Source organism: Vigna unguiculata, chromosome 3, assembly GCF_004118075.2.
Source record: "Vigna unguiculata cultivar IT97K-499-35 chromosome 3, ASM411807v1, whole genome shotgun sequence".
Lineage (NCBI taxonomy): Eukaryota > Viridiplantae > Streptophyta > Magnoliopsida > Fabales > Fabaceae > Vigna > Vigna unguiculata.
In genome coordinates, this window is record NC_040281.1 from 23,107,562 (window position 1) to 23,134,210 (window position 26,649).

General features: G+C 34.0%; 1 protein-coding gene across 1 annotated transcript; it reads right to left on the bottom strand.

Moving 5' to 3' along the window:
* Window positions 1–20,451: 20,451 nt before the first annotated feature.
* On the bottom strand, window positions 20,452–24,005 carry LOC114178208 (stearoyl-[acyl-carrier-protein] 9-desaturase, chloroplastic). Its single transcript, XM_028063977.1, has 3 exons — window positions 23,729–24,005; window positions 21,880–22,384; window positions 20,452–21,324 (listed from the first exon to the last, which is right to left on the bottom strand). The coding sequence occupies exons 1-3, from the start codon at window positions 23,836–23,838 to the stop codon at window positions 20,764–20,766; spliced, it is 1,176 nt and encodes a 391-aa protein (XP_027919778.1). The 5' UTR covers window positions 23,839–24,005; the 3' UTR covers window positions 20,452–20,763.
* Window positions 24,006–26,649: the final 2,644 nt, after the last annotated feature.

Here is a 26,649-nt window from a genome sequence, read left to right on the forward strand (position 1 = left end):
TATTCTAAATTATTCATTTTAGAGCACTCTTTGCTCTCTTATATGTATTATTCTTATATAATGATTATTATATAAGATATTTAATCATGTTTTGAAATGTGTATGATAATATTCTAAATTATTCATTTTAGAACACTCTTCACTCTCTTATATGTATTATTTGAAATGTACGATAATTTCTCACTACTAATTTTTAATGATTGTTATATAAGATGTTTAATCATATAAAATGTGTACAAATATGTTAGGTGGGTCACCAATTTATTGAATTCACACTGATTTAATTAATAAAATTAAGAAGGAGGTATTTTTTTATGGGTTTTCGGCCCATTATGCAATTCAAATATGCAACCCTTACATCAAGTTTATTATGAGAGAAAATAGAGTGAGAAATAGGGAGTCAGAAGTTGTGAGTACCTCTGGTGAGAAAAGAAAGAAGCCATCAAAGAGAGTGAAGAAGAAGAAAAGAGCAACCCATTTATCTTGTGTAAGTTTGTGCAGAGAAGCTACCTTGGAGAAAAGGGAAGATGTGAATGTAGATTTAAAGAATGTGGTTGATATGCATGAGACTCAAGTTGATAAACCAATTGAGGTAATTCCTCCTGAACCACTTGTAGACCCTCTTTCGAGAAGATCTGCTAGAGAAGACATCCTTCACAAAAATATTCCCCTCATGAGTTTGTGTTGTTGACTGATGGGGGAAAGCTTGAAAGTTATGAAGAAGCTATGTGGTGTAAGACCCGTGAAAATTAATTAATTAAATAATTAATTAATTAATAAATGCGGGTAGAAAGAGTCTTTATGGCATTAATTATTGTTTGATGTGACGTGGTAAAGTACTAGCTCAAGTGGGTTTGAGTCTTATGTATGCTAATTATATGTTGTTGTTTTTTTATTTTAATGATATGTATGAGTATCGAATTGGTATTGTAAACTTACATTGATTAAAGTGTATCACTAAATATGATTTAGCATAGTGGTGGTGCTTTGGCCTTATGAGTGGAGGGTCATAGGTTCAAACCTTGTTGGACCTAAAGTAGGCTTTATTTTTGCTAATTCTAGCTTGGAGTGGAGTTGAAAGGGCAAAGGTAAAAATTAAAGGGAGGAGCAGCCAAAGGGCTGAAAAACCAGTATTAAACCACTGTAATTACCCTTAAATTTTGAAATGTATAACACCTCATTAAGGGTATTTTCGTGTTTTGAAGTAAGGGTTTTGGCTTGCGTGTGGTGAATTTTGGGTGCACAAGGGAGAATTGGTAGAAGGTTTGAGGAGGAGCATTCTATCTTCTCAATTTTTGACTAAAAACTCCAGGTTAGGGGAGTTGTTCCTTGCATGTGTGAATTTCATGATTTGTGTATGGTATTGTGCTATTGTAATCTCAATTGAAAACTGAATCGTATGAATTCGGGATTTTATAATGCATGATGTTTATGAATTGGGTTGGTTGTTATCGGTTGAAAAACCCTTTCGGTGATTGGTATTAAGGGGGGAGTTGAGGGTTTTTGAATGTTGGAGGTTTAGTGGGGATTGAATGCTCGAATTCTGGTATTTCTGATGAGTAGAAATTATGCTTCTGATGTTGCTTGCTATCTCTTTGTGTTAGAAGTGCTTAAGTGGTGTTTGGCATTGGTTTTGGGTGAATTGAGTGCGTGAACAGAGAGGGAACTCTGCAAGTCTCGCCCAAGCGAGTCCATCTCGCCTAAGCGAGAGTTGCAGAACCTCGGTTCTGTTCTTGAGTCGCGCTGCTCGCTCAAGCGACCTGTGTTGAAGTTGAGCGACAGAGACTCTCGCTTAGGCGAGAATGGCTCGCCTAAGCAAGGTCGCGATGGGGAGTTTGGGCCTTTTGAGCGCGACTTCTCGCCCAGGCGAGAAGTTTGAGTTCTGAGCTAAGGACACTCTCGCCTAGGCGAGAGTGGCTCGCCTAAGCGAGTTCACGAAGTTGAATTGATGCATTTCTCATTGAATTCTCGTTCAGGCGAGGTGTGTGTGTTATTTTGGGCGAGGGTATGGCTCGCCCAGGCGAGAGGATCTCGCATAAGCAAAATAATGTGGAGAAGCCATTGTTTTAAGCTTGCTCAGGCGAGGTAAACTAGCCTAAGCGAGGCTGAGGGCTTAGCTTGGGCGAGAGTCCCTGGCTTAAGCGAGTTTATGTGAATTGTCATGTTTGTATGTGCTTTATGCGTTGGTTTTGGCTACTCTTTCCTAAGTATAGGAAGTATATGCATGTGGTGTGGTGTTTTGGGCTTGAAGGACTAAGTCCAATAGGGGTCTGGATGTGCTTGATGGTTGGACGCATGATGGGCATGAAACTGGTTGAGTTCCCGTCGGCTACTAATGGGCGAAGAGTCCTTATTATGGTGATTAAATGCGTCGGGCGCACGATGGGCAAGGAACTGTTATGCTCCCATCGGCTACTATTGGGCGAGGAGTCCATAGTATGGTGATTGCGTGCGTGCCAAGGTCCAAGTTAAGAAGGCTTGGATGTTTTACTACAGACGAGGAGTCTGTAGGGCAGGACTATGAGCGGGATAGACTCATAGGTTTGGACCACGAATGGGATAGTTTCGTGGGAGCACAATGAAGTCCCAAGACTTAGTTCATGTATATGACTCATGATTAGGGATGCCAAAAAAATCCGTACCCGCGGGTATCCACGGATAAAACCTGCAACGGGTAGGAAATGAATATTAAAAATGGATACCCGCTACCTGCGGGTACGAGTATTTTTGATACCCGCATGTTAACGGGGTGGGTACGGGTATCACAGTATCCGTACCCGTGGATACCCGTACCCGCTAAACTTTAATTAACAAAAGTACCCTCACACACAAATATATATATATATATATATATATATATATTAGTTGGCTTAATTTTTTTTAAGTTGCACATCTTGTCTTCTATCTTCATTCTTCAAACTTTAAGTATTGGTATATTGTCTTCTTCTAAGTACATCCCATGACATTCTTCTCTTTCCTTTATTTGAAATTGGGCATATACATCAAATCCTATATAAACAATGACGTTTATGGTATGCTTGTTGTCAAATGATGGAATCAAAATAAGAATACTTGACACGTGGCAATTAAGGTTTATTATTTGTTTATTTTGTTTATTTTTTAGGAATCAATTGGAGAAAATGGACTTTTTGATAAAAACACTAATTAAAAAAATTTCATTGGGTTGAACGTCATTTTATAAATACTTTTATAATTATTTGGATTTGTATAAACTTTAGTTTATTTGAACTTTATTTAAAATTTATGACACATATGTATTTTATTTCGTTTTATTTGAATTTATGATTAAATATTTATTTTTTAAATAATTTTGTAAATATCTGCGGGTACCCGTGGATACTCGCGGATATGAAAAAATAGGCGGGTACCCGCATAACTAGGGATGGCAACGGGGCGGGGCGGGGACAGGTTTCACTATCCCATACTCATCCCTGTAAAAAAATTCATCCTCATCCCCATACCCAAACCCAACGGGTATCAAACTTTTGTCCCATCCCCATCCCCACCGGGTAACAGATATAATCTCGTACCCATACCCCTACCCATTTACTTACTACTTTAATATTAATTTTAACTAATTTTTATAAAATAATAAAAATTACGGTAAAGGAAACATAATATTATCAAATATTCAATATTAGGAGTATGGTTGTTTCTTTGATATCAAATACTTTGAAATAAATTGTAATTGTTTACATTTTAGATTAGAATACCAAATAAAATTTAGTGAAAACCAAAACATTTATTAAATTTGCAAACATTAATGAAACCTAGTTGATAAACTTTAAAAATATTTTTAAAAAAATATAAAAGGAAAAAAATATTTAAATTAAAATATATTTTAAATGTTTGTTTACTTCAATTTTTTAAATTATAATGAATCTATATTTTATACACTAATAAAAGTTATAATACATCACTTGATCAAAATGACGTAAAGAACAAATAATAAACATAATAATAAAATTTTAACATAGATCTTGTATCTTTTGAACCACAATATATGTTGGATGGTGGTAAAAAATATTCATGGCAATTACATTAAATTTTTATATTATAGTAAATAAAAATTATTTATACAATTATATTGAAAAAATTAAAGTATGATTGTAATGAGTTAAAAAATAAAAAATAATTAGATAAAATTTATCAAAATAGTATTCTACATTATGAAAATAAACAAAAAATAAAAATATTAAGAAATTATCAAATGTGTGTCTTATAAACAATTTGAAGACTATTGGAAGGAATCACACAAAAAGAAACAAATATATAATTAAGGGTATAAGATGAAAAATATCTTAGAGATCTAAGAAAACTTTTCAAATATCAACATATATACTCAATGGTTGATAAAGAAACGACGCAAAGAACAAATAATAAACATAATAAAATTTTATCATAGATCTTGTATCTTTTAAACTTCAATATATGTTGGATGGTGATAAAAAATATTCATGACAATTACATTAAATTTTTATATTGTAGTAAATAAAAATTATTTATACAATTATAGTGAAAAACTTAAAGTATGATTGTAATGAGTTAGAAAATAAAAAATAATTAGATAAAATTTATCGAAATAGTATTCTACATGATGAAAATAAACAAAAAAAAATATTAAAAAATTAACAAATGTGTGTCTTATAAACAATTTGGAGACTATTGGAAGGAATCACACAAAAGAAAACAAATATATAATTATGGGTATGATAAGATAAAAAATATCTTAGAGATCTAAGAAGACTTTTCAAATATCAACATATATACTCAATGGTTGAGAAATAACAAAAATTGTTTTAGCGAAATAAAAGAGTTCTTGAAATGAAATAAAAATTAATAATAATAAGTAAAGATTTTTTTTATATTACCAAATAAATGAAATGTTTATGCTATTAAACACTTAAATTAAGAGTATTAAACATTCTCATGTGAAAGGAAAATAAACAATAAATAAAAATATTAAAAAATAATAGAAATATTCAAATGTTAGACATAATTTTTTTTTTAATTGACATACATCATTTTAACATAATTACATAAAGATTATGATAAGATAAAAAATATATTGGAGATGCAAATGAGTTTCATGACAAACAAAATATTTAGAAGAAATAAAAAATAAAAAGAATATATAGGGTTACTTAATTAATTATGAATATTTTAATAATTTAAACGATGATGGAAATATGGCGGGGACGGGTATTATGGCGGGGATATATTCATCCCCATCCCCATCCCCATACCCAATTGAAAAAATCGGGGATTCCCCATACCCATACCCATACCCAGTCAATGTGGGGATTCCCCGTCAAAACGGGGACGGGTTCGGGCAATACCCACGGGGACGGGTTTATTTGCCATCTCTACGCATAACGGATACCCGACGGATATGGGTATGGATACAGAGCGAATATTTATCAAGCGGGTAGGGTACGAGGGAGCTACTACCCGTACCCTACCCGCCCCGTTGACATCCCTACTCATGATGGACTATGAGATCATGGTTGGGAAATTTGAAAATAAAGAAATATTAGTCATGTTATTTTTTTAGGATGGGTGGCATATTTATTTCTTGTATCTTTTTATATATTGTGCATAACTCACCCTTTCTGTTTGTGTATGGCGATGATCGGATAACTTGTTATCCGGGAGCAGATGATTTGACATGTGAGCCAGGAGATGCCTAGAGATGGAGAGTAGGGGCTACTTGGGCTTTTGAAAGCATTTTTATTTTAAGATTTTTGATGTAACTTTATTTATGTTGAACTTTGGTAAATTTTGTATAGAATGATGGTGAACATTTGAATTATGTTACGACTATAGTTTTGTTTTAAATTTCCCATGTTTTGGGAAATGGAATTTTAATAAATGAGGTATTTACTTTTATTTCCTATTTTATTTATTAAAAAAATTGGTAATATTCCTTAAGGATGTTACATGTTGCATGAAGAGAAAGACAAGTGGTATATAACCATGCAAGAAGAGATGAAATCCTTGCATGAAAACCATACCTTTGAGTTGGTGAAGTTGCCTCAAGGTAAGAGAGCACTGGAAAATAAATGGGTGTTCAAATTGAAATCAAAAGAGAATAACTCACAACCAAGATATAAGGCAAGGTTAGTTGTGAAAGGGCTTTGGTCAAAAAGAAGGGTATTGATTTTGAAGAGATATTTTTACCCGTGGTTAAAATGTATTCAATCATAGTTGTACTTGGTTTTGCAGCAAGTTTAAATTTAGAAATTGACCAACTTGATCTAAAAACAGTCTTCCTTCACAATGACTTGGAGGAAAACCTGAAGGTTTTGTAGTCAAAGGTAAAGAAAATTTTGTTTGCAGATTGAGAAAGAGCTTGTATAGGCTCAAACAAGCTCCAAGGCAATGGTATAAAAAATTTGATTCCTTCATGATGGATGACGGATCACGGGTGTGATAAAACTTCTTCTAATCAATGTGTTTTTGTGAAAAAATTTCTTAATGGAAAATATATTATTCTCTTGCTCTATGTTGATGACATGTTGATTGTTGGTCATGATAAAGATGACATTCAAAGTCTTAAAAAAGAGTTAAGCAAGTCCTTTACAATGAAGGATTTAGGTCTTGCAAAACAAATCATTAGCATGAAAATTGTTCATGACAGGAAGAATGAAAAATTGTGGCTATCCTAGCAAAAATATATTGAAAATGTATTAGAGAGATTTAATATGAAAAATTCTTAGCCTGTTAGCAGTCCACTTGTAGGGATCAATTCAATTTGAGCTCAAATGATTGTCCTACAAATGAGTATGAGAAAGAAGAAATGCAAAAGATTCCATATTCATCTACAGTTGGTGGCTTGATGTATTCCATAGTGTGTACAAGGCCAGACATTACTCATGATGTTGGTGTTGTGAGTCGTTTCCTTGCTAATTCTAGAAAAGAGCATTGACAAGTTCTGAAATGGATACTTAGGTATCTCAAAGGTACTTCTAGAGTTTGTTTATGTTTTGGAAGTGGTAAGCTTGTGTTGAATGGTTACACAGATGCAGACAAGGCTGGTGATGTGGATTCTAGAAAATCTACTTCTGGATATATGATGACTTTTGTAGGGGGAGTAGTGTCATGGCAATCAAGACTATAAAAATGTGTTGCTCTAACTTCTACATAAGCATAATGTATTGTTGTTACAGAAGCTGCTAAGGAGCTCTTGTGGATGCAAAAATTCCTCTAAGAGTTGGGATTATCACAAGAAAAATATGTTTTGTATTATGATAGTCAACGTGCAATCCATCTGAATAAGAACTCAATGTTTCATTCAAGGTCAAAGCATATTGAAGTTCGATATCATTGGATACGGGATAAATTAGAGATGAAGCAATTGTCATTAGAGAAAATCCATATTGATGAGAATGGGTTAGATATGATGACAAAGATTGTACCTGTAGGAAAATATGCTATATGCAAGGAGAAAGCCAATTTGGTTGACTATGGTCCCAAGTAAATGGCAAGGGGGAGATTTGTCAAGTGGGTCACCAATTTTTGGGCCCACACTGATTTAATTAAGAAAAATAAGGAGGTAATTTTTTATGGACTTCCAGCCCATTATGCAATTTAAATATACAACCCTTGCATTAGGTTTATTATGTGAGAAAATATAGTGAGAAACAGAGAGACAAAAGTTGTGAGTGCCTCTAGTGAGAAAAAAAGAAGCCATCAGAGAGACTAAAGAAGAAAAGAGCAACCAGTTTATCCTGTGCAAGTCTGTGTAGAGAAGCTACCTTAGAGAAAAAGGAAGATTTGATCTAGGTTTTGCTTTTGCTTCGCTATCTGTTATTTTTTTAGATCTTTCCAACAAGGATTGTTGGGAATCCAAGTGTGAGTCTAAGTCCCACATTGGATAGAAATGAGAAAGTGGAGCACTATATAAGGACAAAGACCCATAAATCCATTGCCTTAAGGTTTTGGGTTGAGAGTGATGTCAATGGATTATATGGTTGGACTCAGGTCTCATCGGTGTTGTATCTCCCCAATGAACCTCCTTCCTCGGAAAACCTAACAAGTGGTATTATAGCCAATGGTTAGTCTTGGTGATCGGCTCAGACGAGTACAATGTCTCTATATCAAAAGTTTTCATGGCAAGGGTTTTAGGTAAGTGTGTCCTATTAAGAAGAACGATGGTACAAGAAGGAGTACTCGAACGCTTCCGCTAGAGGGAGAGTATACCAATGTGGTGGAAGAGACTCACCCTTGAGGGGGAGATTGTTTGGAATCCAGGTGTGAGTCTAAGTTCCACATTGGGTAAAAATGTGAAAGTGGAGCACCATATAAGGACGAAGACCCATAAACCCATTGCTTTAAGGTTTTGGGTTGAGAGTGATGTCAATGTCTTATGTGGTTGGGTTCAAGTCTCATTGGTATTGTATCTCCCTAGTTATTTTACATTATTTTATAATATACATTTTTAAATATTTTACATTACTAATTTGTAATGATTGTTATATAAGATATTTAATTATGTTTTGAAATGTGTATGATAATACTCTAAATTATTCATTTTAGAGCAATCTTCACCCTCTTTTATGTACTATTTGAAATGTACGGTAATTTCTCATTACTACTTTATAATGATTGTTATATAAGATGTTTAATCATATTGTAAAATGTTTAAAAATGCTCTAAATTATGCATTTTAAAGCACTCTTCACCTTCTTATCTATTATTTGAAATGTATGATCTAAACGTTTTTAATATATTATATAGGGGTGGCAAAACGGGCCAGTCCGGCCCGTTTTGGCCCGGCCCGCCTATGGTCCGCCCAAAGCGGGCCGGCCCGGGCTGGTTGTCACTAATAAAAGGGTTGGATAATGTAACCCAGCCCGTCCTAACTCTTTTTTTTATAATTTTTTTTAACTTTTTTTAATTTTTTTTATAAATCTATTATATATATATATATATATATATATATTTATATAATATAAAAAAGGTATTATTTTTTAATTATTTTTAATTTTAAACATAAAAAAATAAAATAAAAAAACGGGTTGACAGGCTAGGGCGGGCTGACCTGTTTTGGCCCGCTAAACTAGCGGGTTAGGTGGGCTAAGTTACAGCAGGTTGGTGGACTGAAAATTCCAACCCGGCCCGCCCTTTTCTCGATTGGCTAACGGATTGGCCCGACGGTCCTGACCCATTTTGACATCCTAATATTTATATAATATGTATGGTGGAGGCACTTTTTATTAGAAGTTACTGTATGAATCAAATAGACAAAAGTGTTACATGTGCTTAAAATAATGAAATATAGAGTATACTTTGAAATGTGTTTTACTATGAAAATATGTAATGATTATTATGTAAGATATGTAATCATGTTTTAAAATGTGTTTGATAATATTCTAAATTATGTATTATGGAGTACTTTTCACCTTCTTTTATTTATTATTTTATTTATTAATTGAAATGTATAATTCACAAGTTTTTAATATATAATATAATGTGTATGTTTTTGACACTTATGACTTGAATCAAATACGTACAATCGTTACTTAAGTTTTTTTTTATAAATGTCTTTTTCTTTACCACATTTGAGTCTTTTATCATATTATGATACAACACAAGCATTAAGTTCATATCAAACATAAAGAAAACGTTCTTTAAGTTTATTATTGTGTTAAAGGAAATGCTTCATCTTTTATCTACCTAGATGATATGTTAAAAGCAAGTCCACTAATATCATTCAAAAAAGAAGAAAGAAAAATGATCAATTCATTGGACCGTAGCAGATAACATCGAAGATAGGACCAGCAGCCTATGAGATCGCTTTACCACCACATTTGGCAAAGTTGTATAGGGAATTAACAGTTAAGGAAGTACATTGCAAGTCTTACACTTGTGTAAGAAGAGGAGGACGTTGAGGTACGTGAGGATCAAATAGTAGGAGTTGGATTAATGAGAATCTTGGATTCTAGAGTCAAGCAACTCAGAGAAAAGGAGATTCGGACTGTGAAAGTCCTTTGGGACGATGCAAACCAAGGGATGACTTGATTGATGGAAGACCTCATGAGGCAATCCTATCCGCAATTGTTCCTTGGTAAGTCCAATTTTCGAGGACGAAAATCCTTTAAGGTGGGGGGAATGTAAGACCCGAGAAATTTAAATAATTATTTAATAAATGCGAGTAGTAGGAGCCTTTAAGGCATTTAATGCAGATTGCTATGACGTGGAAAAGTGCTAGCTTAAGTGGTTGAGAATACTTTATTGTGTGAGAGGATTTGGGTCCAAGTCCTATGTATGTCATTTGTGTGTTATTTAATTATTATTGTTTTTAATAATAATATGTTAGAACATGTTGAGGGATAATATAATCATAGAATTATATTAATCATCATGAAACATGAATTGGTTAAATGGTTGTGCTTTGATTTGATAATTGGTTTGATGTGGGTTCGAACCTTAGTGAACCCTAAACTAAATTCTCTTTTTGTCAAAATTTACTTTGGCATGAAGGTGAAAGGGCATGGAAACCCTAACTGGCCAAGGAGCAGCCAAGGGTGGCTGAAAAATAGATGTGTTATGAACCATTGAATAGCACTTATACCACTTTTAATGCCATTTTCGTTTTAGCACATTAATCCATCTTTAAGGCACTATTATAAGTAAAAGTTTAGGTGAGAGAAGAGGTTTCTGCATTTGTTATTGTTGTATAGGGAGAGGAGAACGAAAGTTGAGAGTTTGTTGAGGATTGAGTGAGGAAAGGAGCTACATAGAGATAGAATCAAAGGAGGATTATTGGTGATCAAGGGGGAACTCACAACAATTCCAAAATAAGCTAAGGAAACCAGGTTAGGGGAGCTGTACTCCGCTATTTTTTGTATTCGTTTTGTTAATGATATGCAATATATGATGAATTGGATGTCCTTAATCTAGTTATTTTGTGTGATTCTGCGTTTCTGGAATTTTTCCAGAAACCGCCTGGCGGGTGATGAATCACCGCCAGGCGACATTTCATTTTGTTCGGGTTTTGAGGTTCCTGCAGAGGGACCGCCTGGCGGCACACCCCTGGCCGCCAGGCGACGCAAGTGGATTTACCTTGATTTTTATGTTTTTCTTGTTCTGGACAGATTATGATTAGAGGGAAATCTAGTCCTAACTGTTTGTTGAATGATTTAATGTCATATGTTGACGAGATCACATGTATTAGGAAAATTAAATTGGGAAGAAATCACATGAACATGGTTAGGGATTGGGGAATTGGGAATTTCGTGACAATGGTAAATAATGCGCGAATTGCAATGATTAAAGGTGGATTTAAGATTTAACTTGATTATCAATGGCATAAAATGAAGGCTAGTTAATTGAAATAGGGTAGTTGATGAAGGAACGCATTTCTGGACAACTTGGGAATTTGGGAATTTAGTTCGCGCAGTGCAAGAAGGAGTTCTAGAAATTCCAGAAAGCTATGATCTGCCTAGCAGTGAGCTGTGTACCGCCAGGCGACGTGACAGTAAGAGTAGTTGAGATTCATAGGTGCGAGTGGGATGTCTGGGTTCCTGGAACTGCAGGAACTGCCTGGTGGCATCCAATTGGCCGCCAGGCGCCATATCAGATATGTGAGGGGTGCTCTGGTTCACGAAAAACGTTGTTTTTCTTACTTTTTGCGCAACAGGGACCGCCCAGCGGTAGTACAGTCCCGACAGGCGCCACCTTCCACTTTTGGGCGCTAGGCGCCACCATTTTTTCTAGTTTGCGCAATTTTCGTAAAACTGCATTTTCCGGTTCGTTAACCAGTCGATTTAAGTGAAATTTTGACAACTGGTCCATAACATGTGATTCTTCACTTTGAATGGTGGAGATTTGATTTGGAGGTCAGTAGCTAGAGATATACGTTACGCAATATTGCTGATTTTGGAGTCTTTAAAATGCATGAATAACCTCTTGATAATTACTAGTAACTTCTAATGAAACATGATTGGGTTATGTGGTAAGTCTCTATCAATTTGAATGTTCCTTTGGATTAGTCACATGTGGAGAATTGGTTTGGTGAAGGCATGTGTGTCAATATTAACTTGCATTTGTGCATAAGATCATGTGCTTAAAATTGTTAGAGTGTTGCTGCTTATATTTTGTTTAAGCATGCGTGGGATGGTCTATATGACTAGGGGATGAATGCACATGTGAGATGCTATAAGGCCTGTAACATTATAGATGGCAATGTTTTTCATTAGAGGTACTCTAGAATGAGAGCAAATGAGAGCAACCTGTGCGAAGTGAGCTTGAACCTGAACTAAAACCAGTAATGTGCAAGTACTGGTGTAGCGTTTGGCGGTAGAGGAAGTCCCGCTAGGCGATAGTTGCAGTGGCAGTGAAGGCTAAGGTGCTTAGCGCCTGGCGGTACGTGTCCTCTGCCAAGCAATTTGGAAGCGGCAACGCTTGGCGGTACGTGTCCCCCGTCAGGCGATTTTATTGCAGCAGTATTGCGGTTCTTGATTCTGTGGGCATGATCTACAAGGCTTATGGTGATGCTTCAAAGGTGGGATTGCTGGTGTTCCTTGAGTTGTGGCTCAGAACGTATCCCTTGTGTTGTGGCTCGGGATAGGGGTTAAAGCACGTGGTATTCCTTGAGTTGTGGCTCGGGATGGCAGATGAACACGAGCAACCCTTGAGTTGTGACTCGGGTTGGCGAGTGTTGCTAGTGTGAGTGTGTTGGTTGTGGCCAGTACGGATGAGTCCATATAGATTGCCCTGCTCAGTAGTTGACTAACGAGTTTGGTAGTCTTGGGACATTGCGAACTATGTTCGTATTATGAACTCTACCTGGCGTTATGGTGTATGATCCGTAACATGGTTTCCCGCACGTGCTCTATCGGTTGTGGTCGATAGGTATGGCAACAAGTCACCTTGAGGTACTCACTAGAAGATGTAGAACACGAATAACATGGTGGTGGCCATGTGATGTGATATCAAAGGATGGAATTCCTTTAGTGTGATTGTGTGATTGGTATATTTGTGCCATATATATATATATATATGTTTATTTTGTTAGCTCACCCTATCTATTTGTGTTTGGCGATGATCGTGTACGCGGTACACGAGAGCAGATGATGTTGCAGGTGGATCTGGTGAGGCTTAGCAGCGAAGTTGGGAAAACTCATGGGAACAGTTTTATAGAGTTTTATCATTTATGGTTTTGGAATAAAGATGTAATCTATTATGAGACTGTTTTGGTATTTTATTGAATTTTGAGAAGATTTGAACTTAGAGTTATATTTATTATGAAATAAATTCTAAGAAATTCCCGCGTTTTTATGGAAATGGATTTATAATAAATATGATTTTATTTTCTTATTTTATATTATATTTTAAACTCGTAATATTTGATCGGGATGTTACATTTGGTATCAGAGCAATGGTTTTCAAAATATTTTTGGGCCTTGGGGAGTGAGCTTGGTGCGTTTCGGTTGTAACTTGTGTGTTGTGGTTAAGTTATACTGCTTAACTCTATAGGTCTAAGATTAGTAACAATGTCCTTGCCGGGTTTTGTTGAGCAGGCAGGGAATGTTGCTTGTGAGGCTTAAGAAAAGTGACACTCTTACCGGGTTTTGGTGAACAGGTAAGGGTGGGGCTCTTATCGGGTTTTGTTGAACAGACAAGAGTTGTGTTTGTGAGACTCAGGGAAAACAACACTCTTACCGGGTTTTGGTGAGCAGGTAAGGGGTGGACTCTTGCCGGGTTTTGATGAGCAGGCAAGGGTTGTTCTTTGTGAGTCTCAGGGTAGGCAACACTCTTACCGAGTTTTGGTGAGCAGGTAAGGGTGATACTCTTGCTGGGTTTTGATGAGCAGGCAAGAGTTGTTGCTTACGAGTCTTAGTAGAAACAGCACCCTTACTGGGTTTTGGTGAGCAGGTAAGAGTGGTACTCTTGCTGGGTTTTGATGAGCAGGCAAGGGTAGTTGCTTATAAGACCTAAGGAAAGTAATGCTCTTACCGGGTTTTGGCGAGCAGGTAAGGGGTATTACTTGTCTTTCCCGATGCGTTGGTGCGCAAGGGGAGAGGTTCTTTCCAAGAAGCGTTGGTGCGCAGGAAAGGAACTTGTGAACTGGAAGTATTAAGAACAGAAAATGTCTTGGTAGAGTGATGAGGGTGCACACCCATGACTATATCTGAGATAGTTTCCTTTCTTAATTCTAAAGGATTTTGTAAAAGAGAGAGAAGTTATAGGTTGAGTTTCTTTTCTATACCTTTTCTTGTTATCTTTGCATTTTTTTTGTGGTCTGTGTGCGTTATCTTTAGTGGTTGACTACAGAATCAAGGTCAAACTTGATCTGTTTGTTTTGCAAGAGTTGGGTAAGGATTTTGAGAAAATCTCCTTATCTAAGATGCGAGTACGCATAAGGATATCTTGGTGGGCAAGGAAAGATAAGTTGGTTTGATGGGCCTAAGAGCGACGTTAGAACCCATAAGCAACGTGTTAGGCAAGGGGATCTTCAAGAATGAGTTCTTGGGACTAATACCACAAGTTTTGCGAGAGGAATTGAATTCAAAGGTTATAACAAGGGAGAAGTATTCTCGTATGATGGTCTATTGGGGATCAAAGGATTCAACCTCAAGATTAACTGGAAATCGACTCCTTTGTAAGATTGGGGCAGAAACGTAAGGAAGATTTGTTATTCCCTGCTCTCCTTCCTTGAGCGAGGGGATACCAACAAAGTGGTGTAGATGAGGGAAAATGGGTCAGAGAAGTGGGAAAATTGGGGACATAACCAGTGAAAGTCATAAATGCCTTTGTTTTTGTTTTTTAAAAGACAAAGCTTAACAACACTAAAAAGCCATGTCGCTAGCAACCTAATATTTATTCACAGTTTTAATAATTCCTTATGTCCATTATCTTTCTTTAGAACTTTATTTTACCCATTTGTGTATAAAAAATCATTTACTTTAATATAATAGTGAGAGAACTTAAATGATGTGAGGATGCTTAGAATCAATTTCTTTACCTTTTTCTTATCTAGATATGATGGCTTTTACGTTGGTACTGATACATATATCATGAGTTATGAAAAAGACTTTACAAAATATATTAGATTGGTAATGTTTGTATTATAGTTATATTATATTCTATTAATAATAAAATAATGACCTTTACATCAGATTTTAGATTTTAGTACATTTGATGCATATATATGGCTTTTAATTATAAAATTGTCAGTAAGCTTTTTTATGTTAGATATATTAGATATATGGTGTATAAATGTTAAATTAGTAATGTAAATACTTTTTTTTTCACTATCATTAAAGAATATTAATTGAAATCGATTTCTATTAAATAGATTATTATATTCTTTGGTTATTTAATTATATACGCTTAGATGCTATAGAAAAAAAAATTAACCTTATTCTTCTTCCAACAAAACATAGTGAGTACTCCCCACCGATCCACAATCATCAACCTCCTCCTCTTTCATATTCTTTGTGTATAAATGTGCTATTAACTAGGATATTTTGTGTAAAGTTGTCGCATCTATATTCTTTAGCAATTTTAATCATTATAATAAAGATTGAATCATTTGTGCTAAAATATTCTATGCAGTTGTGTGGAATAACTTTAAGATATGGATCCCTCTAAGAGTAACCCTTTGAATTTGGATGATGATCTTGTATCTAAAACTCCTGGTTCATCTGAAAGTGTTGCCACAAATAAAAAAGAAGTATTAAATGTTTGGAATTTTTTCACAAGAATAGGTAAAGACAAGGATGGAATTGAATACGCTTTGTGTAAGTATTGTGGCCATCACTACAAAGTTGGCAAAAATCGTAAAACCAAAAATAATTATGGGACTTCACATTTAAGTTGACATATCTATTCATGTAAAAGTATTGCAAACTTATATTTGGATCTCAGTCTTGATCAAGAAGGAAAGTTTGGGACACACAAAATCAATCAAAAGGTTCATCGTAAGTTACTTGCGAGAGCCATAATTAAACATGGTCTTCCTTATAATTTTGTTGAGTATGAAGGAATTAGGGAGTGGATAAAATACATTAATCTTGAGGTTGACATGAAATGTAGGAACACCACTATTTTAGATGTGGAGAAGGAATACATTGAAGAGAGGGATAAAGTTAAGCAGATCATGTCTAGGATTCCTAATAGAATTTGTTTAACTTATGATGTTTGGACTGCAATTACTTCTGAGGGTTATATTTGCCTAACTACATATTTTGTCGATGAAAATTGGAAATTGACAAGTAAGATTCTTAACTTTTGTCAAATGAAACCACCACACACGGGTGCTGAACTAGAAAGTGTTGTATTTGACTACCTAAAGCAATGGGGTATTGACAAGAAAATTTTCTCCATTACCTTGGACAATGCTTCTGCAAATAATACCTTACAAGATATTTTAAAAAGCCATCTTTGTGTTTAGAGAAATTTATTGTGTGAGGGTTAGTTTTTCACGTTCGATGTTGTGCTCATACTCTTAATTTGATAGTTCAAGATGGTTTAAAGGTGGTTGACAAAGCACTTCATAACATTAGAGAGAGTGTTAAGTATGTTAAATCATCGGATGAAAGAACTCTCAAATTCAAAGAATGTGTTAGTGATGTTGGCATAAATATGAGCATTGGGTTGAGATTAGATGTGACTACAAGATGGAATTCGACTTATTTGATGCTTGAAAGTGCAATAAGATACAAAAAAGCTTTTGAAGTTCTCAAAGTGGTGGATAGAAGTTATAAAAATTGTCCATCTTCTGAGAAATGGAGTAGGGGAGAGATAATGTGTTAATTCTTAGAACCATTTTATAACATCACAAACATGATGTCTGGTTCATCTTATCCCACTTCAAATTTGTATTTTATGGAAATTTGGAAGATTCAATTAATTGTTGAAGAGAATTTGTTGAATGAAGATGTCATTTTAAAGACAATGACTTTGAATATGAAGGAGAAGTTTCAAAAGTATTGGAAGGAGTATAGTATTGTGTTAGCTTTTGGAGCTATTCTTGACCCACGACTAAAGGTTGATTTTATAATGTATTGTTATAAAAAATTGGATCTTCTAACTTATGAAGAGAAAACTAAGAAAGTGTTAGAAAAGTTCAAGATGTTATTTGGAGAATATGCAAAGAATTTGTCTATCTCTTGTGGTTCTCTTTCCCAATCTCCTAAGGAATTCATCATCATGTCTCAATCTAATATCGAAGAGAGTAAGGCCAAAATATCAAGGATTATTTGAGTAAGTGTTTTATACTTAGTGTTCATTGTTTTCATTTGTTCTTGTTTTGTTTTGATAATTAATATGTCACACATTAATTGTAGGATTTTTAAATGTATCAAAATGAATCAAAATTTATAATTGGCAAGAGTGAGGTAGATGTTTACCTAGATGAACCAAAAATAGATGACGAAGAAAGTGAAGATTTTGATGTGCTCCAATATTGGAAGAGTAATGAGAAAAAATTCCCTATGTTGTCTATAATGGCTTGATATGTGCTTAGTATTCCCATTACTAATGTTGCTTCAGAGTCAGCTTTTAGCAAAGGTGGGCGTGTACTTTCCAAATATAGAAGCTCTATTGTTCTTGATCATGTGCAAATGTTGATTTGTACTCAAAGTTGGTTATACGGATTTTCTGAAAATCCTAGTGGTAAGTTTATATATTATTGTTTTTAAAATTACTTTACATTAAATAACTAAATCTAGACTAATAGTTTAATTGTTTGTCAATTGTTTCTGAGATAGATGAAGTTATGCATGATATTTTTGGACATGGGGGAATCGCTGATGAGTCTAAAGTTCTTGAAGATGTTGAAGATTGACAGGTTCAATTATTACTTCACATGAACATGCTTTTAGCTTCTATTTGAGCCACGAGGGAATCACTAAAAAGTTGTACGTAAAATCTTAAAAAAATGAAAGTTTTGGATGAAAAAAGTAAAGTTTTTGAGCCATGTGTTGTCAAACAATGAAATTTTGCTGGATCCTTTCAAATAATTTGCTTTGGTCGAGCTTGCTTATATACTCAAACTAAAGTTTATCTTCTTTTGTTGTTCCAGGAAAAATCAAAATTTAGAATGGGAAACATGTGTTCCAGTACCTGATGTTATAGGTTTAAACTTTAAACTTTTAATGCAATTTTAGGTTAGTCATAGTTGGAATGCATTTTGGGACTTGATTACTTCTCAAGAACTTGTGTACATCAAAGAAGTTAATTCAATACTTAATTTATGAAATGTGGTATTGCTCTTGTTGGACTTTGGGTGAAGGGTGAGTAAGTGTATTTTATTTTATTTTCTGGCAGTGGTGCCTTCATTTATTGATATAAGGTGATTCTTGATTAGGAATGAATGAATGATAAGGTTGTGAATGTGCTGTATGAAGTCACATCTCTTTTTGGAATGAGTTTTATTTGATTTATGTACAATTTTCAGTGAGTGATGTTTTCATTTCTCTTACAATGGCTGGTACAATTAATTGGGGTCTGGAAGCTGTGAATTTTTGTCATATAAATAATTTTTTCATGTTTAGAGAAAAGCTCAAGGGCTGGCCCTGACCCACAAGACTTTTGTGGGCTTTTTAGCCTTTGGGCTTTTTAGTGGGGGGCTTTTTTGGTTCTGTGGGCTTTTTTGGCCCCAACCCACGTGGGCCAAGGCCAAGCCTTGTGGGTTGAGCTAAATTGAAAACTCTAACCACAACACATAATAAGGTAACTAACTAAAAGATAATTCCACCTAAGTTTATTTAGGTTAAATATGTTTTTAGTCCTTAAACTTATACGTGAAATTGGAATTTTTCATGTGTCAAGCATCAATATATTTTGGTCTCCAAACTTAAAAAACAAATGGATATAATCCTTTTAATGAATGACATTAACCTTTTTTTACGTGTTAAACAAGTTTTCCAATATGACATTTGAGCTAGAACGTGACAAATGATGTAAACAACTCAAACGTCAACCTCAAACATCATTTAACACGTTAAAAACATTTCATGGAGTTAGGTTAGAAAGTTTATATCTATTCATTTTTAAAGTTTCAAAACCAAATTATATCAAAGTTTGAAATAAAGAAAATTTTCAATTTTACATTCAAGTTTAAGAATTAAAAATATTTTAACCTAGTATATTTAATAGTTTACTTATAACGAGAATACTGATTTCAACTTCCTTTATCAATATTCATATTTATTGTCAGTTAATTATTCTTTTGTTGGATTAGTAACTTAAACATAAAAACATCATTCTTAAGTAGATGTTCAGTGTTATACTCACTTATTACAATCTAGAATTGCACACCAAAAAATCAAAGATATTAACCTCATAAAGAACTTGACCCAAATAAAATTAAATTTTAATAAAAATACTACGATAAATAGGACTAGACTTGAAGAAAAATGCTTAAAAATGCAAGATTCTTCTAAACCATTAGCTTTGAAAAACCAATTTATAAAAGTTTAAATTAAAAACAAAACTATTTTTTTCTATATTTCATTTTTAAAAATAAAGGAATATATTATTAAGTTCAAACGTTAAGTATTTACAATAATAATTTGGTAGATAATAATAATCGCCCTTAAATTATTTTTTTTTAAAACACTCAAAATAACATACATTGAATTCGTAGCTAGTCAACAAATACAATAAATACATCACGGTAATGGATTGTTGACGTGGATTTATATGGTGCTTATGAAGAAAGTTGATCTCAAGAGCAACAAGTCATATGAAATCTATTTAATGGTTATAACGAAGAAAAAGACCACATAACGAAGAAAAAAAAAATAGGGAAAAGGAAAACAGAACACGAGCTGGTGTAAACCAACAACATAGAAGTTGAGATATAAAGAGATCTCAATTCGAGTAGAAGAGGGTAGGCAAGGATCACATGGACGAGTTGTCCTCACAAACCCAAATAGTTTGAAAATGGTAAAAGTGTTTCCCCATAACCAGCAAACTCTGAACTGCTTCACTTTCCAAGATCCTCAAGTGGAAAAGGAAAGGGGTTAATTAATTGATGGAGAAAGACGTTTGGGAGTGATAAAGTTAAAAATATACTTTAAAGAACTTGTAATGGAAAAATTAAATCGTTAAGAAAAACATCTTTCGAATATTTTTAATCATTTAAAAAATATTAACCTAAAGACCAAAAGTTAAAGTACAAAAAAAACAGAAACTTTGGTTTGCGTGATTCTCACATTAACGTAGCGTATGTAAACATGAATATATTAAGAAACCATATATCCCACCAAAATCACGTGTAGTCATTTGACAAAATCGCACGCTAGAAGATTGCCTGGTAGCCGTAGTGACAATTAATGTGGTTAGTGAAGCATACTTCAGTTGGCCAACAATAATAAAGGGAGCATATCTCATGTATCCTATTGCAAAATGGCAAATAAGCAACACTCGGTCGCTACACCATCATCAAACTAACTTCTACTATGTGGAAAAATATCCAACCACGGAAGAACTAAATATTCTTTATCATCAAAATTGCCATAGAAAAACGTTTTTGCTTATGCTTCAACAGACATCACTACCACAAAGAAAAGGGAAACAAAAAAAATAGCATTTCTAATACTACAGTTGCCCCTAATTGCGTGACTTGCGAACCATGCAAGAACAACTGTTTCACCTTACAGTGACATATAACAGACCAAAAAAAAGGAAAAAAAGAGAAAAAAAAAATGACAAACTGAATCTTCAACTATTCAACATTTCTCAGAATGGTTTTGCAGGAACATTCATGATGCTTCCTTGGCGCATTTAGAGTAGTACTTCCCTGTCATGAATCCAACTGAACCGAATTTTTGATGACTCCTTGACTCTTGCTTGAGCTCTCTCCTCCAACCTTCTGATTCTTGGAGGCAGCCCACAAACGTAATCCTGAGCCTTCCTTCCCTCGCTTGATAGTCCTGTTAGATCCTCCACCTTCCACCTCCCCACCAGAAATTCAAGTATATCAGCATAGTCTTTGGCAGTATAGACCCCAATGCGTTGGGCTACAGCAGAGTAGTTATCAAACAGGTTGTCGTCAAGGCCATCATACATAAGATGTGCTGGCATGGCAATTTTCTTCCTCATCATGTCTGCAAACGCCATAACAGTACCATCAGGGTCAACCTCAAACAGCTTTTCCACTATCTTGGTGTATGCAGTCTCGTGGCGTTTCTCATCCGAGGCAATCATGCCGCAGATCTGGGCCAACTTTATATCACCATGCTCTTTAGCAAGCCTGGCTGTGTTTCCGTGGGATATGAAGGTTGCCCTCTCTTGAAATGAAGTGTAAATGAAACCAAGGTAGGGACTGTTCTCAGTCCGAGGATCCTATCCATCAATATCAATCAGTCAAGGACAATACTAGAAAAGTGAGAAATGCAACATAAAGCTGTATCCACAAACATCTCCATAAGAAAAATGAAATAAAATGAGTTTCATCATAGCTAATAATTAGCTTATGCATTAGCTATTTTGTAGAAGCTCTCTCCTATTGGCTTCTCTAAAATATTTTTTCTTTTTTAACTTATGCATAAGCTAATTTTGGTTTATAGAGAACCTTAATCATTTTTTCTACTCCTAAAAGTACTAGTAGAAAAATTTATAAGGAATTTCAACAAAATTGAAACCTACTCTATTAATCTAGACATTGAATTTTAGAAGGTAGATCTTACTATAGTTCAATGGCATTATGTGTATGATTTTGCTGACAGAAACACATTAATACATCTGGATGCATTAGGTAATAAAATTTATATTTCAGGCACTTGTTCAGCCAGCACCCCCGGCCCAAATATAGTATGCGTTAAACGGCAAGTATGAGTATGTTTCATAATGAAAACCACAATCGCTGAAGACCAAGATAGACGATGTACAAGATCTTACCATTCCAGATCCAATCAGGTACTGAATTGTCTTCTCAATTTGTCTCATGTCAACTCGTCCACATAAGTAAAGATACTTATTAAGAAGATCACCGTGTCTATTTTCTTCAGCAGTCCATGCCCTAGTCCAAACTGCCCAGGAAGTAAGGCTAGCGCCTGTTTCATCACGAACTCCATCCAATGTATTTAACATTGTTTGATAAGTAGGAAGGGCTTCCTCTGTGATCATGTCTCCAACCAGAACAACAAAGTAATCATCAGGAAGCTCCTTCGCTCTCTGTCTCAGTTCCCTCACCTGCTCGTCAAATCCATCTGCAGAAGGATCTGGTAAAAAATCCTGTGGTTGCCAACATTTTTCCACAGGTTTAAGGAGAGTCAAGATGTTCTGCTCAGCCCAATCCTCCAACGATTTGAAAATCTCAATCTTCTGGGGAGGCATAGAATGGGTCACTTGAACATGCACTTCTCTCGGCGGCGTGAAAGGCTTCTTAATATTTTCAACCTCTCTACAAAAATTCAAATGACTTTTAAAGAAATAATACAGCAAATTCTCAAATGATGATCATGCTGGTAAATTAATCTACAAAGTGAACAGTACTGTTAATAGCAACAACAATCGTAAAACCCCCACATATACAGACCTATACCATTTCATGAACACCAATGTCCAAAAGCATAAAAATGACTATTTTACAGAATGGGCAGTTTGCAAAGTCTCCAACAAACAGTAAATCAGTTTTGATGCTGCAAGATAGATGCCCATGTCTATGCAACAAACTGGAGACACTACACTCACAACTAACAGGTCTGGAGTAAGGATGAATGGTGGGTAAATTGTAACTTCAATTAGGGAAAATGGTGCCATTTTTGACAAATAAAGTAGGACCAGTTGATACCCGAGATAAATCTAGTCATACGATCACATCGCTGCAGTAGCAGCATTGGACACTCATAACTAGCATGTGCATGGCTCACAATGTATCGCACATGCATTACTATCAACACAAACACCTAACAAGGTCCCAAATGGACGGTTGCACCGAAAGTGCCTACATTCCTATGCTATTCAAATTTCCATCCAAAAATCCAAAAACCCCAAACAACCAGCAAAAGCAGTTTTGGAGAAGCCACTAACAGGTTGGAACTGTTACCACACTTTTCAATTCACTCCGGACAAGAGAACCATAATCAGTGAAAAGTTGGCAACAATCATCAAACTAACATTCCCATAACATACTCATAAAGTATAGGCAGAAAAACAGAGACCACATATGAAATCAAGCAGAAAATAACAATGATGCAGCAAGTTCCAAACCACACAATTTTTATAAAAAAAAAAAGCAGCCGGAATATCACTAAAACACAAATCCATTAAAAGTCTTCATTACTGTTGTAGGCAGCCGAATCAAAATTCTCATCGAAATAACAATCCATTTCCAATCCCCACCAACCCGGAGAAAAGAAGCGCGCACACCGAACACGAAAAAGAAAAAGAAAAATAAAAAAAAATCAACAGTGTGTATTATATGAAAACATAAAATCGAACCACCCCACCCATCAGATTGGGAAACGAAACATGTGGAATAGCATCTTCAGCGGAGAATAATTGATGGAGAAAAAAAAAAGTGAATTTGAAAACAAACTGAAAAAAAGAAAATAACAAACAGAGCATTAGCACAGAGAGGTAGCATAGGGCGTGATTTTCAAAGTAGTTAGGTTTGGTTTGAGGCATTACAGTGATGGAAAAAGCAGAGAAGAAAAACAAAAGAGTGAAAAATGAAGGAAGTGAAAAGAAGGGGAAATGCATGATTTGAGTGAAGAGAAGAAGATCTGAGAGTGGGAGAACTGACTTGGCACCGGAACGGAGGGTAGAAGCCATGCGGAACTTGGGAGATCTGAGACTCGCCATCTGAGGAAGGGCGAAGGTTTGGGTTGGGAGAGGATTGAGTCTGAGAGCCATTCTTGATTCTTAGGTTAACTGGTTGAAAGATGACGAGAGCGAAAGGGATTTTCAATAACGAATGAGAGAAATTGTGTGAGAAGAAACAATGAAAGAAGAGAAGAGTGATGTGAGGCAGTAAAGGAGGAAAGTTGCGAGTGAAAGGAAGAAGGGAGCACAACCACTTAATGGATGGTTTAGGCGCATCGATTCAGGGATACTCTCGTCTTTTCCTCTACCTCTCTAAAACCCTCCTCTCTTTCCCTCTTAATTACTCTATTACCCTTCCCTCTTTTATATTAAATCTAACAAACAAACAACCATTTTTAATTTTATTACAATCATTTTTGGAATATTAATATAGAAATTAATTTTCTCTTTTAAAGAGAGGAGTAATTATAAATTGAAGTATATTCAAAAATATAAATCTTTATATTGGTTTAGCTATTAAAGGGGTGAGAATTAGTTAGCCAGTTGAATCTAAAAACTCAAATTTAGGAGAATGTCAATGTTTCATTGGATTGTACTAATATTCTAAATCAGTAGTCTTTAGGAAATCTTAAAACATGAAAAAAAGTAGCATCCTAACACGTGAATATCGCAATATAATCTTAAAACATGAAAAAAAAATATAGTGTTTTCACAATATTTTTTGTACACTTTATTTCTTTAATCTTAATTAATTATAGTTTTGGTTGCTTAATATTTTACATAATTTTTATAAATTTTAATTATTTGTAATTCATTTAATTTTATTGGCCTGGTAGTAATCGTATCACTTAAGATTTGGGTATTTGGCGTGCACATGTGCAGTAGTGTATTTGTTTTATGTCTATTATTTTATATAAAAAGTGTTATATTATTAGTGAAACTATTTCTAAAATTTATATAAAATTAGAGTTTTGATACTGGTTTTTTTTTCGAATATTTTATTATTTAATAACACCATACTTGTTTTCCAATAAAAAATTGACATGAGACTCGACATGACCTCAAAACTGTAAAATATATATATATATATATATATATATATATATATATATATATATATATATATATATATATATATATATATAAAGGGGATTCCCTCTTTTGTGTCCACATTTCATAATTCCAACTTTACCCTTTATAATTTAATTATTTATTAAATTTTTAAAAATTAACGGTTACTTTTACAAGTTTTTATAAAATTATTTACTTATCTCCTTTTTCTTTTTTTCTCTTACTATTCATCAACAATTATTTTTCTCTTATTTTCTCCGTACATTTTATTTTATTTTTTATAAATATACTTTTATTTTGTTTATTAAATTAATAACATTACAATATCATCAATTATTAATATAATTCAAAAAATGCGTACACACAGGCGCGATAGCGCCTGTGTTTACACTAGTATATATATATATATATATATATATATATATATATATATATATATATATATATATATATATATATATATAACAAAAGTTATAAAAATTAAAAGCGTTAAACATATATTATAAGCATAGAAAACTGATTTAACCACTTATTTAATTGTTAATTAATTAAATAAACCAAGTTAGCTGGAATTTTTATTGTATTAAGAGGTTAACTACTGCTTTATGATTAACTTTCGGATAACAAAAATAAACTTTCTGATTAATAATCTCCTAAACTAAGATTAGGATAATGGTTAATATAGCAATTAATGTTTTAACTATTTTATTAAACAATTAAAATAACTTGGTATTTGATTTGAACCACAATTGCGAAAAAAGTCTTATTACATATAAGTTGATTGTACGTCAATTTGGAAACAAAAAAGTCTTATAACATAAATATTGCAACCAGATTAGATACATTTGGGAAAAAAAAAGTCTTATAACATAAATATTGCAACCAGATACATTAAACTTTTAAAATCAATTCCATTATTTCAATATTTAAATTTCGATACAGAATATGATATTATATTTATTTATTTTTTATAATTAACTTTTAAGATATGCATAACAAAAATATTTTTCTTTTAAAGCAAGAAAATTAATACCCCTTAATAGGAAAATATATAAACGTTATAAAATATGTCTAAGCATTTAAACTATAAATGAACAATAGTTAATTCAATAATACATAATGTTGTTTTTTTTTAAATAACTTAAATATGAACTTAATCTCTAATAAATATGGTCAATAATAATTTTAAATATTGTTTATAAAAGAAGATTAAATAAATGTAACTTATATTTATATTTCACACATTTAAGATTTCTGAACATGCACAATAGTGAAAATTTTAAAAAATGCAATAAAATATTTGTTTGTTTCTTTATAAGGTGGACTTAAGGTTTATTTAAGTAAAAAATAAATATAATAAGAATATATGTATATTCTTAAAAAATAAAATATTATTTCTTTTATACATCAATAAATATATATATATATATATATATATATATATATATATATATATATATATATATGTATGTATGGGTGAAAATTAAGAATATGCAGATAAAAGAGTAATTAATAGTGTATTAAATATATTGTGGAGGTGATGGGTGAGTGTGTTTTGTGTGTGTGTGTGTGTGTGCGTATGCGCGCTTGCGTGGGCGGGTGGGTGTGTGTCAATGTGTGTGCGTGGGTGTGGGTGGGTTGGTGTGCATGTGTGGGTGTGTGTGTGTATGTGTTTGTGAGGGTGTGTGTGTCTGTGTGTATGTGGGTGTGTGTCTGTGTATGTGTGTTTATGGGTGAATGTGTGTGTGAAGGTGTGTAGGCATGGGTGTGGGTGTGTCTGTAAGTTTGTTCGTAAATGTGTGTGTGTGTGTGAAGGTGTGTGGGCATGGG